This window comes from Frieseomelitta varia, unplaced genomic scaffold (assembly GCF_011392965.1).
Source record: "Frieseomelitta varia isolate USP_RPSP 00005682 unplaced genomic scaffold, Fvar_1.2 scaffold_182, whole genome shotgun sequence".
In the NCBI taxonomy this organism is placed as follows: Eukaryota; Metazoa; Arthropoda; class Insecta; order Hymenoptera; family Apidae; genus Frieseomelitta; species Frieseomelitta varia.
Window position 1 is genome coordinate 2,240,604 of NW_025109550.1, and position 18,231 is coordinate 2,258,834.

Genomic DNA, 18,231 nt, shown 5'->3' on the forward strand with positions numbered 1-18,231 from the left:
TAGCTCGGGATATTCAAGTTTACAGTGTGTATGATGAATGCAAATTTACGAGACGAGACACTCGGTTCATCCAGGGCCGATGTTCGTGTAAAGTTGATATAAATGAACGTTATTATAATCGTTGTTTACGTTCTGTCATGTGTGCATCCCTTCCTTTTTGCTTCTGGGGACTTCTGTGTTAAAGTAGTCTTTGAACTCGTGGGAATAAGACAGCCTCGGCGCAATTATTCTTTTCAATATTCAGCATCGTTTTTTACGCGGGCGTGGATGAATTCGCTCGTGCCTGTGAAATTAAATATTGCTCCAATTAAAGTACACTCTTTCCTTTCGAGGGCAGAGAAAATCAACAGCCCACTCGACGAATAAAAAACGTACCTTTTTATCTCAGGCAGCCGAGTGAAATTCTCTATTCCTTGTTTTTATTTTAAAAAATATCTTTTCTTCCTTGTATTCTCTGCTAATTCTCTGACGTAGAGAGACCAAGAGCATTCGTTCAATTCTATAGTTACAATTCTATAGTTACAATTCTGCCCATATATTGTTAATAAAATCACGTGGGGTTGAACCTGGACACAGAAAAGTCCTAATCCCACGAGGGTGCTGCAATTATCCCTCGAACACCATCTTGACCACATCCTGTCTTAGCACTACGATTTCACCTTGGACTTACACTCTCCCCCTATCATTCCGTATTTTTTTCGGGGCACGTGTGTATGTGCATGCACAAGCTGCGCGTGGTCTGTCGGTTTCCTCGGGCTCAGGCACAGATGCACCGGTGGTGGTCGAAGAGTGGGGGTGGTGCGGTGGTGGAGGCACTCGCGTACAGTCCGGGCCCACTTGTTCGGACGATCGTCTTGTCACTCGAAAGCGCGTTGCCATTCCGGCAACATCGATTCCGCGCGTTGCAACAGTCCTCCCGACCGCTCTTTCGTCTCCTCGCTCGCGAACCAATTTGAGCCTCGACGTCGCGCCAAAAGTGCGTTCGCGAGAGTGATCCCCAACACGCCGGGTGCATTCTGAAAGTGGAGGAGCTTTAGAAAGAATGCTTTAAAAGAAACGATCCTCTTTAATAAGGCAGCGTTGTCTCACGTCGCGTTCATATCGCCAAGTCTCGGTAAACTCGGTTTGAGGAAACAATGACCACCGAGACGTTTTCGAAAGAGCTGGACGCTCACATCGTGACCCTGTTAACGAGGATCTCGTCGTTCAAAGAGAGCAACGCGGAACCGGTAGAAAAGAAAGCACCGATGTCGATAGAGGCTCGCAGTCTCGAGCTCTGGAGGGCCGTGGCCGTTGAGTGTTTCGCAACTTTCGTCTTCAGTCTCGTTGTATCCGGCGCGGCTGCGTCTTCCGCGGTTTCCGGAAGCGGTCTCTCCGTCTTGGCAACCGCTGTCGCATCCGGCTTCGCGATCTCGGCGATCTGCTTCATCTTTGGTCACATCAGTGGTAAGTTTCCTTTCAATTCGGATACAAATTGCACGTTTGTACTCCTAACGAAATTTGATGTTGCACTCTGAAAATGATATACATCTGTATATGTAATCTATAAAATAATATAACTAATAATATGTAATAGCATACAATGATATCTTAACATTTCGTTTACTCGAAAGAGAATAAAATCTTGTCAGCGTAGAAATATCACATCCAGAGGCTATATGTCATCTGTTCTATCGCGTCGTTTATACTCGGTCCTCACGGCTTCTCTCTCGATTGGCTCATTAACCGATTATAGTAGCTGATAGAAACATGGCACGCCACGCGTGCAGTGGAACGTATGCGAGAGAGTGTCCTAGATGGCATATAATACTTCACGCGTACCTCTTGGAACTCCTTTGGTCTATTCGTTTCTAAATAAAACACCATTACTTCTTTCCATTTAAGATGTGCAACAACATTATGCTCCAACTTTTCATCTGAACTCCTAACATTGTCAATTTTTGTATTACTTTCTGTCTTTGTATATATATTCTTTTCTTTTGTATACATTATTTTTTTTCTATATATTTCTGTCTTTGTATATATTTCTTTTTGTACACATTATTTTCTTTCTATATATTTCTGTCTTCGTGTACATTTCTGCTTTTGTACATATTTCTTTTTGTATGCATTATTTTCTATCTTTGTATATATATATATATGTGTATATATCTCTGTTTGTATGAGAAAATACAGAGACTGTAAACTTATAATAAAATTTAAGATGTGATAAAATGGTAAAATATTTGACGTGCAGGTGGCCACGTGAATCCAGCTGTCTCCGTGTCTTTCGCTTTGTGTCGACGGGTCTCTCTCCTCCGAGCTGCTCTCTATGTCGCCGCACAGTGCGGAGGTGGCATAGCCGGTGCTGCGATGCTGTACGGGTGAGTGATCGTTCTAAAAGTATTACGTAACAGACACTTGTAAGATTCACGAACAATTTCCAATCCCTCTCTTCTTTCTTTCTCTTTTTTTTTTTACACCGTTATTATTGCACATTAAACGTTAAAGAAATGCAATTGAATATTCTCTTGAATATTAAATATTAAAGAAACATAGTTCTTTTGATTTGTCAAAGAAACGTGATTGAATTCTTTAACTTAAAATCTATAAAACTCTGTGTGAGAAGGCTTGAAAGCAAACATTTCTCTCCAAGCGTTTATACACACACGCACTAGAAAAAATCATGGTGTGGAAAAAGAGGCGAGATACGAGGCCCCAAAAGGACAGCTGCTAGATATGGAATCCAAGAAAGCCGCGTGGTCAGGCCTCCGGAAGCTTTCTCGTCCCTCCAGAATGTCTTACAATTTTCAAATCGACATCATGCACTTTTTACGTAAAAGACAGATACATCTGTTTCTTATAATCACGGCTAAAATTTAAAATAGGTAAAAGAAGGAGGATGTATATAGACAAAATGTTCTCGAAAACCCACCTTAGATAAGTCGATAGCGGCATGCATACATACCTATCTGCATAATCTATATGCTAACAAACAGTATAAACAACCGTGATCTTCTTATAAATCTCTCAAACTTCCAGCCGAATCCTTGGGAGAGAAACCTTCCCAGTATATTTCCAGTTTCACGAATACGTATACCTTGAATGATGGGACGTGAAACCACCCACTAAACCTGTATGTAACGACACAAAACTACTGCCCAGAAACTTCCATCTAGTTTAACTGAAAATTTACCTGTAGAAGAGAACGATAAACGCAAGTGAGATTATCGAAAATTTAAAAGCAACTGGAAATAACTTTGATAAAAGCAAGTAAAATATAAATACATATAAATATACATACTGTCTACATATAGAGAATCATTCTCCATCCATTTTGACTGATAGATTACCAAAAATTTAACGATTGAAAGCAAGTGAAATGCATACATACTGTCCATATACAGAAAATCACTCTCCATAACATTAAAAACTTTGGGTTGCCATATTTTTATATCACTTATCGTTCCCCTTTGCGCAGAGCTGTTGGCCACAATTGCAGGAATTGGCCGACGCTTTGAAATAAGCGCTCGCGGATCGTTATTACGTTGTTCATCGATATTCGCATCTCTGTCATTAACTCGTGGCTCCGCGTGGATGGTCTATAATCCGTGGAGAGCAGCAGGGGTTTCCACGGGCAGCCGATGATCAGGACATCGCGCCAGGCGTGCTGCCATAATATGTATCCGAGAGGAGAGAGAGAGAGAGAGAGAGAGAGAGAGAGAGAGAACGAGACTGGCCGCGTGCAAGTTGGTGCACGTGCCTCGATTTTGCCTGTGGTCAAAGGATCTCGCGCTGCAAGAAAGCGAGAAAAAAAATGTGAAGAGGGAAAGGGGGGAAAGAAGGGACGACGGACTTCCAGGATATTTACCCCATCACTTAGGTCAAATCTCTTTTTCGTTGTTCTGAAGGAAAACAGAACGACGAATTATTTCTCTTTCTTCTGGTTTTTAAACGTGATAGAGCTTCCCTCTCTTTGTCAAGAATCGTCATGCTTTCCCTTTTTCCTTCACAAAGAATGACTATCTGAAAATAATTGAAACGGAGGATTATTCTAGATTATGCTGCAACGTGAGAAATGATGAAGCGTAAATATAAATATATTTAAATATATATAATATTTATTACATATATTTACTTATTTAAATAAAGTCTAGATTTAAATAATTCATTTAAATCGACTTATTTAAATATATCTTATATTAAATATATATATATAATATTTGTTTAAATAAAGTGCAGATTTAAATATATTTATTTAATCTATTACATTGCACACAATGTGTACAATGTAATATCTACTGCTACAAGTCTAACTGCAACGAAATGCCACACGAACTTGCTACAAGGTAAATGAAAACTCCCCTCTGCGACAGTAGTCATCGAGTATTGTCTCAAAGCACAATTTTAGACTGTTTAATTATATTCGGTTATTCAGCGATTGTCAGTGAAAAAAATTGCAAAGAGGAGAAGAAGAAGAACGACGAGGTGGTAGACGAGGAAAGGAGGGAGAGGGTGGCAGAGGCAGAAAGAGGCACGCGTAATTGGCAGAGCTAGAGGGAGAAGCTTCTTCAGAGGTGAGCACCTGCCTCGTTCCGTGTACGCTGTGGCAGACCACCGCCTTGCAGCTGCCGCAGATGTTCCATGGACCAAAAAAGATCGTATACGGGAGAAGGATCGAGCAGGCACCAGAGACAAGGATAATGAATGCCTATGCGCGCCAAGGTGGGACAAGTTTCACGACGCGATCGCCTCTCATTGAAGGAGGACGCGCTGCGATTCGGCCCTCGGAGCAGATGTTTTCTACGTTTCCGCGGATCATTGTCCTCCCTTTCTTCCTTTGTCCTCGTCTCCCTCGCTTTCTTCTTCTCTCCTCTTCCTTACCTCATCGTAGCAGTCTATTCGGAATACCGATCTTCGATTAAAGAAGATATCTGAAAAGATAGAATCGTCAGGAACTGCAGAGAGATATCGTAACGCAAAGATGAACAAAGATGTAATTAATGACACGATTAATTGGCAATAACGTTGCAAAGAGATACCTGAGGAGTATTTAATCAGTGAACAGAAGATATACAGATTGCTGCAAGTTGCAGACCCTTGGTATTGTTCCATAGAAGTCACAGAGAATAGAGAGACTGCCTTGTAACCTATTCCCTGTGAAATTTCATCAATGTTCTGTGGTCAGAAGAGAAAAAATAGAAACACTCCCCGCATGATTAGTGATAATGTGATTAATGACACGATAATTGGCAATAACGTTGCAAAGAGATACCTGAGGAGTATTTAGTCAGAAGGTGTACAGGTTGATACAGGTTGCATGGACGTTGCAGACCCCTGGTATTGTTCCATGAAAGTCACAGAGAATAGAGGAACTCCCTTGTAACCTATTCAACGTTCCCCGTGAAATTTCATCAATGTTCTGCAGCCAGGGGGAAAAAAAGTAGAAACACTCCCCATACGATTCATTGCCTGAATGATGTAGCCACGAATGTCATTATCCAATGTCCATTAATGTTGAAAAAGTTGCAATGTTTTCCTCAGTGATTGTCTCGAACAACCGAGCAATCAAACAGTTTTTAAACAAATTAAATTTAAAACAATTTTTCACTTACAAATAATTAAATAATTTAGGTTATGTGTAAATGGAACAATTTTTGCACTTTTTTGTATACATTTTCTGTATACATTATGTTTGCTCTAGGGCTAAATTTATATCATTTTTAAATAATCCTTATAAATAATCTAAATAGACCTAGACTGTTCCATTTTTCACTTACAAATAGCCTAAAATTAATCTAAATAATCTAGATCGTTCCATTTCTCACTTAAAAATAACCTAAAAATAATCTAAGCAATTTAAATTATACATAAGTGAAGAATGGAACGATTGTTTAAAAATTGTTGGAAAACTAAAATTGGCATAAATCTAGAGCACTCATAGCGCACAAACGAAAACCGCGACGTGTATTTCATTATCAATTGGTTGTCTTAACAAAAAAACAAGGATACAGAGGCATCTGCGTAAATGTTTTTTTTTTTTTGGAAGGAGCAGTGCGATCGCGTGTCTTGCTCGAAGCATTTCTTGCTTCTGAACCTGAGACATCCGCATCCGCCAGAGGATCTTGCACGGATCGAAACGAAAACGTCACGCGGTATGAAATTGTGGGTGACCACAGGGCGTTTCGACGCAACAGCAGATCCGTCATTCGCGGCGAGAATCACCCTTAAGGCCACCATATGACCGCACAAAGAGATAACAAGTGCGCGATATGTACCGAAATAATAATCGAACAATACTCTGGTTAACTACCCGGGTTCGTCATCCCTTCGAGGAACGTCTCTGGGGAAACGTGTGCGCACTCCCTGATGGAGCGGGAGGGGGGAAAAAACGAGAGACTGTGGAAAAAAGGCGCGATAGCGGGGGAGAGACGAAGAAAGAAACAACTAGAGTATTCTTTGCATCTGTTGCGACTGGGTCACTTCGCAGCGTGCGCGTGTATGCGTGTGTTTAGACGGCGTTTGTAAAACAGGTATCCTTGCGTTTTGTCGAGGGGTCGCGCCGCTCCCAATGCGACACTTCCCCGGAATATAAATAAAAAATGACACGGAGAGACAGCCGAGGGCAGATAAATCGTAAACCGAACTGACACGACCCAAAAGATTATGGGAGAACCGCGAGTCTAACTATCCGGAAAGGATTTAGTATCGCTTCATCGACGCGTTACAAGATTCTCCCATTATCCTGCCATGTGTTTCTTTCTTTTCCCTTTTTTTCACACCTAACCTAAGAAAGAGGATCCACAATGATCTACGTTTTCATAGTAAATCACACGAGTGTCAGACAAAAGCTGAAATTCTCAAGAGAACTCAAATTCTTCAAGAGAGACGAAAACAAAAATTTTTTTTGGAAGCTCAGGAAAAATTATTTATGAAACACATGATATTCGAAAAAAAGAGGTTATTCTTATACTATTCAAATTTTGTAACTGTATCAAATTTTCCTCTTATCCATTGAATTGCGAATCAAAGGAGCGATCGAAGCGACGTTCAACTGAGATTTTCCGAAGAAGGAGGAATATTAGTCGAGAGGATGGTAAAAAGTATTTGTCAGAGGAGTTTGCCACCAAAGGACTGTGGGGAACAGCTGTGAGGAAGCAGGTGTGTGTTGTGACGTCAAGCAAGACACACGCAGTGCGCGTGGCAAGCCGGATGTCCAGCGAAGAAACAGCTTCATCCATGAGTTTCCTGTTCCCCGACACTGTCCAACTGCGCTTCGCTTTAAAAAAAAAATCTCCACTCGCTTCTCTCCTTAATTGCAATCGTTCGAAGCTGCAACATTAATTTAACCTCTTGCGCTGGAATGATGGTGCCACGCACGTCGAGAATATTTGCTCCAAAATTGCAATATTTTCTCAGTTTCAAGCATATTGAAATACGACCCAGGCAAAACAAATAATAAATTTATTACTTCTTGGTTATTTCTATCCAGTGATGTTCCGATGAATTCAAAAAGAAGACGAATTATTGTATACGGTTTGGTCACTCGTTATGGTCCGTCAACTAGTTACCAGCGCCAGAGGTTAATTGATTGAAACGAGACTTAAGGTTTTAATGAAGACGCAGTGAAACAAAATAGAGAGAGAAAGAAAACTCGTGAAGAGTTAACCGACAGAAGGGTACGAAGAAAATTCGTCGTGGCCGCGTGAAATGTCATTCGTCGTAATGCTACGGTTTTCCAAAAGGAAGGGAGAGATTACAAGACGACAAGCAATATCCAAGTCTCTTCGAAAGCCTTCGATATTAGGTTCCTAAGCTGCGATTTCAAGGACCTTCAATACTCTCAGTCGAGATGGGCAGGAGGAGGGGGAGGTCTTCTTTCCTCCGAATTCCCTTCAAAGATAATTCATCGACCAATCAAACGCACGTATACACTATTACACTTCCACAGATACGTCATCTCAAGCTCGTACAGTTTAAATATTACAAAACTGAATTTTTTTTTCAAATCAGTACGATATCATATACATGTCAGACCTGGGTACTTTGAAAGCTTTTGAAAATAAATTTTTTTTAAAGTTATTTCAGAAATAATCTATTATCAAGTATTTCATATAAAAATTACAATAGTTATAATCCTCTCCCGTCTTCGTTATCAGTAGAGAAACTATTTTTATTTGCAAATTTGACAGATGTCCCCAAATTTTGTTTATTAATGGATCAAATGTTTGAGGAACAAGTCTCATTAAAAGCCAAGACAAATTTCTGCCGTGATAACATACACTAATAAATTATATATTCGATTTTCATTGATTACTCCTTTTTTCATTTGAGTATTTTCGTTTCATTGATATTTCCTCTGAACGTTATTTGAAAGACAAATTTTCATTTGTCAAATAAACATTATTTTCTGAAATAATCAGTTCTTCAGTTCACTACTTTCCCAATTATTTGCATAGTTTCATATTTCTTTAATTGATCAAACTACGTACCATTAATTGAAATCCATCATTTATCAAATACTAAAGAACATTACCTCAAAAATTTATTTACAAATTATTATTTGAAATAAATCTCCAGATCTGATACATATACGTATAACGTACGTACATGCATCTGCACAAAGCGTCACATTATATTTTTCATATATCCAAGATTCTGCGTTTTATGTAGCTGGTCCTCTTTGGACGTCGATGTACGAGATACACACACGCGAGAGACTGTTGTCGAGCCGAAAATGTAGCGTGAAAGCCAGGTGGGTCAGGTAGAACCGTTTCAGTAGGAATGTTTTACCTGCTTGGAACACCTTTTACCGCGGACACAAAGCGGCCCGCTCAAACGATATCCGCGATGCTCCAGCTTTTACAAGAATCGTCTGCAACAGTTATTCCTCGTTCAGGAACGTTATTCCAATCGTTAACGATAACGTGTCCTGCAGCACGAAGGAACGCACCTCTTTGTTAGTAAAAATAAATTCAGAGCGGTTGGTGATGAGAAGCAAAAAAAAAAAAAAAAAAGTGGGGAACATATGACGCTGTTTCACTCACCTCTTGAAATCCCTGACTCGCAGCTAAAAACGCGTGATATCGCTCTCTAAGCTAAATATTTGAACGCGTTGCACGCTGGGAAAGTTTATGTTCCAGCTTTTATGTTTCCTTGCGGTGGTTTCACGGAGAGTTGGTGAATGCAATGATAAAAAATAAATAGTTCTTGATGTTTCAATTTCTTAGAGAAATTTGACGTAAATTTTAGAGAGAAGTTGTTGGTTAAATTAATTGCCTTCTGGATTTGACAAGGATTCTGGGTTTGAGGGTTTCTTCTGTTTTTTTTCTACAATCATTGTTAGTTCTTCTGTATTTTATTTCATTTCTAATTGATGTTTGAACAGCTCTTAATTTTTGCTAAAAACAAGTGTCACAATTATGATTTAATGTTCCATCTTAGTTCTCTTCTTCCCTTGAGAAGTGTAAAAAGCACACTTACCTTGGAGTACGTTTTGAGAAATAAAACAGCCATGAAAGGATGCGCGTTGATCTCTGGATGTGGGAGAAAAGAACTGGCAAAGCGAAAAGGATCTAGCTTAGGGTGGGATGAACGAAGCAGGATGCCAACAGATGGTCGCAACCACGTGTTGGTTCTTAAGAATCGTACCGTTCCTTGATTGTTAGGTCGTGTGATTAAGATGCATGCGTAGTTCGCCTGTTGGCCCAGCCAACAAAATCCGTTCCCTAACGCTGACACGTGTTCAATCACGGTTTCTTCTCCCCATTTTGAAAGACTCGCTTGAAAAAAGATCTTACTTGCACTGCAATTTTCATTGAGAATACAAGAAAATCAAAGTCATGAATTTCATAGAATTTTAATATCAACTAACCTAAACCAAACCTAACCTAAACCTTATTACCTATTATCGTTTCAAGCGATGTCCCATTGTGAAAATTTTGTTTCTCAACAGCTGAGTCTCCTCGATGCTTCAAGTAACTGTCGCTATTTTCCATCCTCTTTCCGGAACGCGTGCACACAGCAACGAGTTCGACATGTTTGAACAGATAAAGACGGAAAACATCTGCCGCTGTTTCGTATCCTCCGACCGAAAGAGAATCATTTATAGGCCTCCTAAAGCTCCTTTGTAACTACGACTTTACGCTATGGATATTCGAAAGGACCACTGAGGATTCCTTTTGTGCAACATGTGGCTGGCACGTGTTTCCCGTAGAAAGCCAAGACCCACGATTCATATAGGATTCTATATAGAAGGAGAATCCGCAACGATCTTCGAGACCAGCTGCCGAGGTTCCTCTTTTCTCTCTCTCTCTCTCTCTCTCTCTCTCTCTCTCTCTCTCTCTCTCTCCTTCCCTCCCTTTCTTTCTCTTATATCCTAACAGAGTTTAGATATCGCCGCCGTGAATCTATAAAGGTATAATAGTTGTAATGATGAACCTAAAAATTTCGTATTTTCTGTGTTAGTTTAGTTGAAAGGAATTTTAAAATGTACAGGACGTTTAAAATGCTCGAATTTAAGAGGGAGACGTTTCTCCAATTAAATTTTGTATAACTTTTTGAAGTTATTACTAATTGCAAGAATATTAATAGGATCAAGTTTAAACCTTATTGATAGGATTCTAAAATCTTGATTATTTAAATTCTCTTTAAATAATTAATTCTACTTTAATGTTAATGAATTCAGATATGACAACATTAATGAATTAATATTAATGAATTTCTCCAATTAAATTTTGTATACAAAGGAATTTTCTGATCAAGTCTGCATCCTATTAATAGAATTCTAAAATCTTGATTATCTAAATTCTCATTAAATAGTTGATTCTACATTAATAAACTAAAATATCATAATATCAATGAATTTCTCCAATTAAATTTTGTACAGAAAGAAACTTTATGAAACATATAGTTTGCCTTAAAAAGGATTCTAAAATCTCAATTATTTAAATTCTCTTTAAATGATTAATTCTACATTAATGTTAATGATTAAAATATCATAATATCAAATTAGTATTGGGGAATCTTTTGAAACATCAAGTTTTCCTATAATAGGATTCTAAACTCTCAATTATTTAAATTCACTTTAAATAATCAATTCTCCTTTAATATTAACGAATTAAAATATTATAATATTAATCAATTAATATTAAGAAATTTTTTGAGGCATCAAGTTTGCCTATAATAGGATTCTAAAATCTCAATTATTTAAATTCATCTTAAATGATTAATTCTACATTAATATTAATGATTAAAATATCATAATATCAATCAATTAACATTAGGGAGTCTTTTGCCTATAATAGCATTCTAAGATCTTGATTATTTAAATTCCCTTTAAATAATTAACTCTCCTTTAATATCAACGAATTAATATATCATAATAATCGTGAACCGCTCCGAAAAACGGAACGTAAGAGGAGAATGAGAAAAACGGTCAGCCGCGTTTGCTCGCCGAAGAAGCGGATCCTCGTGGGTGTATGCACTTCCTGGCCCCTTTTTCACATGTTTCCCCTTCGCGGCGGGACGGAGGATAGAATTCTGAGGCCCGGACCTGCTTCCCTGCTCTTTCAAAGAATTCCTGTGCTTTGTCGCCCATTGGGATTTCTATAGTCGATGGATGTAGTGCGTGTATGCGAAACCGTGTGTGAACTGTACCTGAGAAAAACCGTTCCTCTGAAATTAATCGTTCCGCTTTCTTTATAAGAATTTTATATAAAAAGCAAGCCGAACGGGCGAACGAATAAAAGAAACCTTAGTTACCCCCGTTGTTCAGGTCACGTTCCAAAAAATCCGCTCGCTCGCACTCGATTGTCGAGAAGTTGCCTTCCTGCCTAAAAGTAGAACTTCATCGCGTACAATCGCCGGTCGAGGCGTGACAATCGACAGAGTTTTGTCGTCCCATAAGGGAATGACCGGTCAAGCTTCTTGCAAAACTTCCCACAGTCGCTCTCTCGTTCACCGTGGGCGACTAATTTTCTGGTTTAACCGCAACTACCGGAGCATCTGAACTTTCCCATAGGGCAAGACTTTAGAATGGAGATCACCGTGGAGATCACTCTCCACTCCATTCCGGCCTTTAACACGCGTCGTACACATGTGGCGGTTTTCCTGGCTCGAAAAAGGGGGGAGGCCAGGAAGGGGAGAGAAGGGGGTGCCCACTAACGACTAGAATACTATAGCTATACACATACGTATGTAGCTTCGACCACTCTGCATTCTGGGGGAGTCCCCCCCCCCCTCCCTCCGGTGGGTGGAAGATATCAATAGCTCGTTAAACGCGACAGAGACCCAGAGGTGAAAGTGATACGCATCACCACCCCTTCTGGCTCGAATTGAAATTTATTTTAAACGTCGTGTCACTCGCTGGACCCTTGAGGGTGTTTCCTGGGGTTCGGTTACTCCCCCTCGTGCGAATATGGAGCACAGGTTGCACACGGTTACTCGAGTCAAGTGCCACGACGAGGTGGGGATCTCGGCCGAGCGATCCCAACTTCTCGAGCGGAAAACGTGAGAAAACGGTCGCCGTCCACGAGAGAAGATCTTTCCTGGGAAATATCGAATGACGACGCAAAAAAGCGTCGCGAGGCTTTGTTACATCCTGTTGGATAATAAAGTCATCGAAGATACTTTATTATCCATACAGTCTCTTCGCTTTTACTCTCTCGACATTGTCTTGTTACAATGCTTATAGCTCTGAGATCGAGAAACAAGTGAAGACGTGAGACTTCGTAGCCACAGAGTGAACTATGTGTTCAGCAGGCACACGCACATTCATGCAATTAGCAAACAATAGATGTCGCGATCTACGCAGGTTCCTACACATCCTGCGAAAAGCGGAACTGTGATTAATTTTTTTTTAGGGCAATCGCAAAGAACGATCATCCATGAAAAAGGAACGACTCGCTAGTTTCGCGTGGATTTGTTGGTACACAAGATTCAAATGGAGGTTGCTTCGTACGTTTTTCAGACCGACTGCTCGTACCGGCGCTTTCCGTTGCAGAAAGGTTTTTAGTGCAAAGAATATGCAGGCCAGTCCGCACTTTGGCGAAACAAAGAGTACCAAGAGGTGTAAAGAGTGTTCCCCCCCTTTTTTTTTATCTGTAACGAAAATGGGTCTGTTAAAAAAGAGGATTGAAATGGAACTGAAATTCTTTCAGTCTCTCTCTTCTCAGTGTTCAAAAAAAGCAACTACTAACAGCAGGATACGTATTTACAGTGTCATCTTACCGCGCAAAAATTTGTCATAATTAACTCGAACACAGACAGTCAATAACTGTTGTCCGCTGAAGGAAAATCCGCTTATCATTCTGAATCTCGCAAGAGAGAGACGCACGAGAATTCATTCATTTTTTTTTCCTCTTGTGTATTTCCACCCTATCCACGAACGACACAGTTAATCCCAATTGTGCGGTCGTGATCTGCATTTCTGATTTCATCAATTCGCTCTCTCGTGACACGATCACGAGGCCTCTCGAGCTAGAGAGGCCGAGCACAGTGGAAGAAAGAGAAAGGGGGCATTTCATTTGCATTACACTTCAAACGAGGAGGGAGAATTTTCCATCGATGTGGCGATATATGTTTCATGGAGCGGTGCGGTGATTCGATGCATTTAATAGCGAGATTAGGGAACCGTTTCTCCCTCGGAGCTGCTCGATAATCCTGCGCTTCGAAAGGTGCCTACGTGTACAGGTGCATCTCGTTTGATTCTTTGGCAAATGTTGATCTCATTTCTCGGTTACTTTGAGCCCCGCTGTTTCTATTGATCCACTCGAGATAAACGACACGCGTCTGAAAAGAAATTGACGTTAATGTGCCTGCAAGCGATGTTTGTGCTTATTGTTGATTTAAATAATCGATTTCTAAAATTTATGTACTATTAATGCTGATTGATAACATGCAATGTATAATAGTCATGTATTATGTGATTAATTATTAATTAATTTTATGAATCAACATTTTAATCAATTATAATATATGTAATTGATTAAAATGTTGATTTATAAAATTAATTAATAATTGACCATATAATACATGACTAATATATATTATATATATAATATTAATTATTATATGCATGATTTATTGTATCATGTTAATTATCATATTAATGTACGATTAATGTTGATTTATATCATATGACAATCATTAATTAATTTTATAAATTAATCAATGTTACTCATATTATATCATTGATTATATATGATTATATAAATGTATATTATTAACGTTGATTGATTTATAAAATTAATTAATAATTGACCATATAATACATGACTAGTATATATATTATATATATAATATTAATTATTATATGTATGATTTATTGTATCATGTTAATTATCATATTAATGTATGATTAATGTTGATTTATATCATATAATATATATTAAATATGTTACATGGTTTATATTGTATGACAATCATTAATCAATTTTATAAATTAATCAACGTTACTCATGTATTATATGATTGATTATGTATGATTATATACATATATGTATATTATATGATTGACGTTGATTGATTTGTAAAATTAATATAATAATTGATATACAATATTCAAATGTTGATTTATAAAAAGAATAAGCAAGCATTTGTAAAAACAGATTTAGTACTAATATTTGGTCCACTTCAACGTTAGTATTTCGGATAAATTTTCAACATTAAGATCCAAAGTTTTTTATCTGCTTGAGTATCTTGTTCTCAGAGTAAGACTCTTATTTTGTCTGTGAAACACCAATCATAAACGAAAATCATCCCACCACTGGTGAAAAGTTCTTCTTGCTTCGATGGTATGGTAATAGTTGCTGTATAAAATAGAGGAGGTCGCGTGTCTGTGACCCTGTGTGATTGCGCGAACTGAGAAAATTAACGAGCGCTCGGTGCGAAAGGAACAAAAGGCGAGAGGGAGAAGGCGATGAACGAAGCCCATGGGCACGACGACGCACCGGCTAATATAAACATTGCACCACAGGGACTGGCCTGCCGCAGGGGGGCTCTTATGGCCGGTAGTTGTGTTGTGTCACGGTAACCTTCAATAGGAAAATCGTCGTGCATTAATATCATCGTGACACGTCATACTCTGGCATCGTTTTAGAGGGCCCAATCGATACTTTCCTTTATTCTGATTTTCGACTTTGAAGTTCGGTCCAAGTAATTTGACTCAACGAGTAAACGAGTATGTAATTAATTTTGGCTTCGTTGCAGGGTGACCACGCCGTCCAACACGCAGACCTTAAGTTCCATAGGCCGCCTCGGGGGCCCTATCGAGAGGCTTCTGGTTGAACTGACACTCTCTGTGCTGATAGTTCTGGCCCATTTCACCTCCGAATCCTCGAAAGCGTTGTCAACGTCAATCTCATCGAAACCAGCTGGCGTATTAGCCGCAGCTTATACAGCTGCCACTTTGGTTTCGGTAAGTACATACATACACGCACACACATACCACTTCCGGTCCCAACGCTTAAATGCACGAACTTGTCGTTGATAGAAGGAAGAAGAAGAAGAAGAAGAAAAAAGGACATCATGTCGGTACAGAGAACTCTGCCTCTAAGACAGTAGTCTCTTACTTTCTTTTTTTCCCTCGTTTCTCTTTCCCATTGTACGCATTCTTCTCTGCGACCAACCGGTCTATCCAAAACGGCTCTCGATTTCTTTCGAATCAGACCCACGTCCGTGTCTTTAAACAGCACCTGCAGGCAGAGGAATGAGAAAGACAGAAAGAGAGAGAGACAAGAGAGAAAAAGAAAGAACTGGATCTCTCGGTTCCACCTGCTTTGAAGCGTGTGTACATATATATATATATATATATATATATATGTGCATGTACATATATACACCAGGGAGAAAAATCCGAGTTTACTTGTACCTCGTGCAAAGGAAACGAGCCACGTTTTGTTAATATTCACTGTCATTTCTGTCCGTCATGCGTACAGTCTGAAAAGCGTGAAATAGAAAATTACAACGATCATCGAGCAAATAAGATAAATTATTATATTAATAAGTTAAATAAATTAATTATATTAATATAGATAAATAACAGATAAATTATTATATTAATAAGTTATAAAAAAAAACAGTTATATATTAACCACGTTGCGCTGGCAACTGATTCGCGGACCATAACGAACGACCAAACCGTGTATAATAATTCGTCCACTTTTTAAATTCGTCGGCATCTCGCTGGATAGAAATTACTAAGAAGTAACAAGTTTTATCATTTGTTTTGCCTGGGTTGTATCCCAATATACTTAAAACTCAGTTATATTAAATAGTTGTAACATTCATACTTTTATATTTTTACGTTTCAGAGCCCGTTTTTGAATCCCGCTCGCGCGCTTGGGCCAGCGTTCGTCAGCAACCGTTGGGACAACCACTGGGTGTACTGGGTGGGTCCGCTGTCCGGTAGCGCGGTAGCGGCCCTTCTCCACGAGTACGTACTGAACCCAAAACGGTCCAGGGACCCGCGTGACATGGACGACGGTGACAACTCGTCGATGAGATCCGACGAGGACACGTACGACGACTTGGACAAACCGACCGGTCCCAAATTCCCGAGCGCGTACGCCACCTATCGTCCGGTGGCCGGGGCGTCCTCCTCCATTTACAGCGCCCCGCCGACAGCTCTGGAACGCGTCGAGTCTATCTACGGGGGTACCAAGTCCCTCTACTGCAAGTCCCCGCCGCTGACCAGGGCGAATTTAAATCGCTCGCAAAGCGTGTACGCTAAGTCAACTTCCGGGGCGCGGGATGGTCTGATGATCCCGAAACCGGGCCCACTGGTCCCCGCGCAGAGCCTCTACCCGATCAGAATAGGGCAAACCGGTTCGAGCTCGGGCGGCAGAGACAGCCAACAGCAAAACGGCTCGAACGGGCCGAGTCAAAGCTCGCAGAATCACAACAGCACGAACCAGAATATGCAGAACCAGCTGCAACAGTGCACGCAGAGCATTTACGGGATCAGGGGGATCTCGACGAGCCTCAGTAGCAGGGAGAACGGTGTCTACGGTATGTCAGCGGGGACCAGCATATACGGTCGGGCCCCGGTCCCTCCCCCGGGTAGCCAGAATCCTCAGCAATCGGGTCCAAACGTCCAATCCTCTGTTCAGACTCATCATCAGCAGCAACAGCAACAACAGCAGCAGCAGCAGCAGCAGCAACAACAACAACAGCAGCAGCAGCAACAGCAACAGCAACAACAGCATCAGAACGGAACGATATCCACCAACTCGGACAACGCGGTGAATTCTAGAAGGCCGGAGAGCATGTACGGGCACATTTCTAGACGCAGCGACGATTCTGCGTACGGTAGTTATCAAGGCTCGACGCGAGGTAATTACGGAAAAGTACCTGGACCTCCTGGATCAACCGGACCCTCTAATGGGCCATCTGGCCCTCCTCAGTATCGCGAACAAGGAAGGCCCAGTCCAGCCGGGCCGTTGCAGCAGAACCAGCAAAGTACCTTCCAGAGGAATTCACCGAATCCTCAGTACTGACTATAAATCTCATTGGACTTAAGTGATCATTTCCTTCTTTTTTTTTTCTCACAAGACTTGCTAAATGATCGATTGAATTGATTATTGGCAGCTTCTCAAGAGCGATCCACGTGCAGTGATCTTCTTGAAGGAACGATGATTATTGTTGGACGTTAATAGACTCGTACTGGACCATTGAAAGGAACTGAATGTGTGATTGGAGATTAAAGCACGTTGAGAAGAAGAGATATTGCAGTGCCATCTTGTAGCGTGATGATGACAACAGCAAGAGAGAATATAGGAGAGTAGAATATATCCTAGAAATTGATTACAGACTGTTTGTGTAGTTTTTGAAGTTACGTTGTAATGTTCCATAGAAATTTGGAATAGGCAATGGTATTTATCGTTTGTCCTTAGGAATGGAATTAATATTGGTATCCTTTGTCATAATTTATCAAGATCCGTCGTGACGATTGTGATTCTATCGCACGATGTGCAAGCTTCGCGCTTTACTCGACGTCGGGCATTAGATTGATTTTTCAATCAGGGATCACTATCGATCGTTGCTCTGCTATCTGGAAAGATTCGAAGGCAATGAACTTCAATTTCTGAGCAGTTAGCTATTAAACTCTTGTCTGGCTTTTGAATCGATCGACGAAGTAGACTGATTGGAATTTGAATCAGTGTACCGTCGCGCAAGACTGATCTCACAGATACTTTTCTACATGCGATATTATAAAAAGACAAAAAAAAAAAAAAAAAAAAATTCTCACAC

The 18,231-nt window shown here is 40.1% G+C and overlaps 1 protein-coding gene and 1 long non-coding RNA gene across 3 annotated transcripts; one reads left to right on the forward strand and one right to left on the reverse strand.

Annotated features, from left to right (window-relative positions):
• The first annotated feature begins 1,136 nt into the window (after positions 1–1,136).
• Positions 1,137–18,225, forward strand: LOC122538917 (neurogenic protein big brain). 2 transcript variants are annotated; one of them, XM_043673413.1, is made up of 6 exons: positions 1,137–1,446; positions 2,237–2,363; positions 15,190–15,397; positions 16,293–16,989; positions 17,091–17,128; positions 17,160–18,225. In XM_043673413.1, exons 1-6 carry the CDS (start codon positions 1,137–1,139, stop codon positions 17,475–17,477), a joined length of 1,698 nt encoding a protein of 565 aa, XP_043529348.1. In that variant the 3' UTR covers positions 17,478–18,225. The 2 variants fall into 2 exon arrangements, with proteins under 2 accessions (XP_043529348.1, XP_043529347.1); XM_043673412.1 differs by having other exon boundaries at positions 16,293–18,225.
• On the reverse strand, positions 2,289–6,896 carry LOC122538920. The gene is made up of 8 exons (XR_006308948.1): positions 5,255–6,896; positions 5,022–5,136; positions 4,565–4,913; positions 3,851–4,005; positions 3,284–3,774; positions 2,948–3,175; positions 2,655–2,851; positions 2,289–2,376 (listed from the first exon to the last, which is right to left on the reverse strand). It is a non-coding gene; the product is annotated as an uncharacterized LOC122538920 (long non-coding RNA).
• Positions 18,226–18,231: the final 6 nt, after the last annotated feature.

Coding starts and splice junctions, on each gene's coding strand:
- LOC122538917 (XM_043673412.1), top strand. CDS start 1,137: ATGACCACCGAGACGTTTTCGAAAGAGCTGGACGCTCACATCGTGACC. Junction 2,364..15,189: donor GGTGCTGCGATGCTGTACGG/GTGAGTGATCGT, acceptor GCTTCGTTGCAG/GGTGACCACGCCGTCCAACA. Junction 15,398..16,292: donor CAGCTGCCACTTTGGTTTCG/GTAAGTACATAC, acceptor TTTACGTTTCAG/AGCCCGTTTTTGAATCCCGC.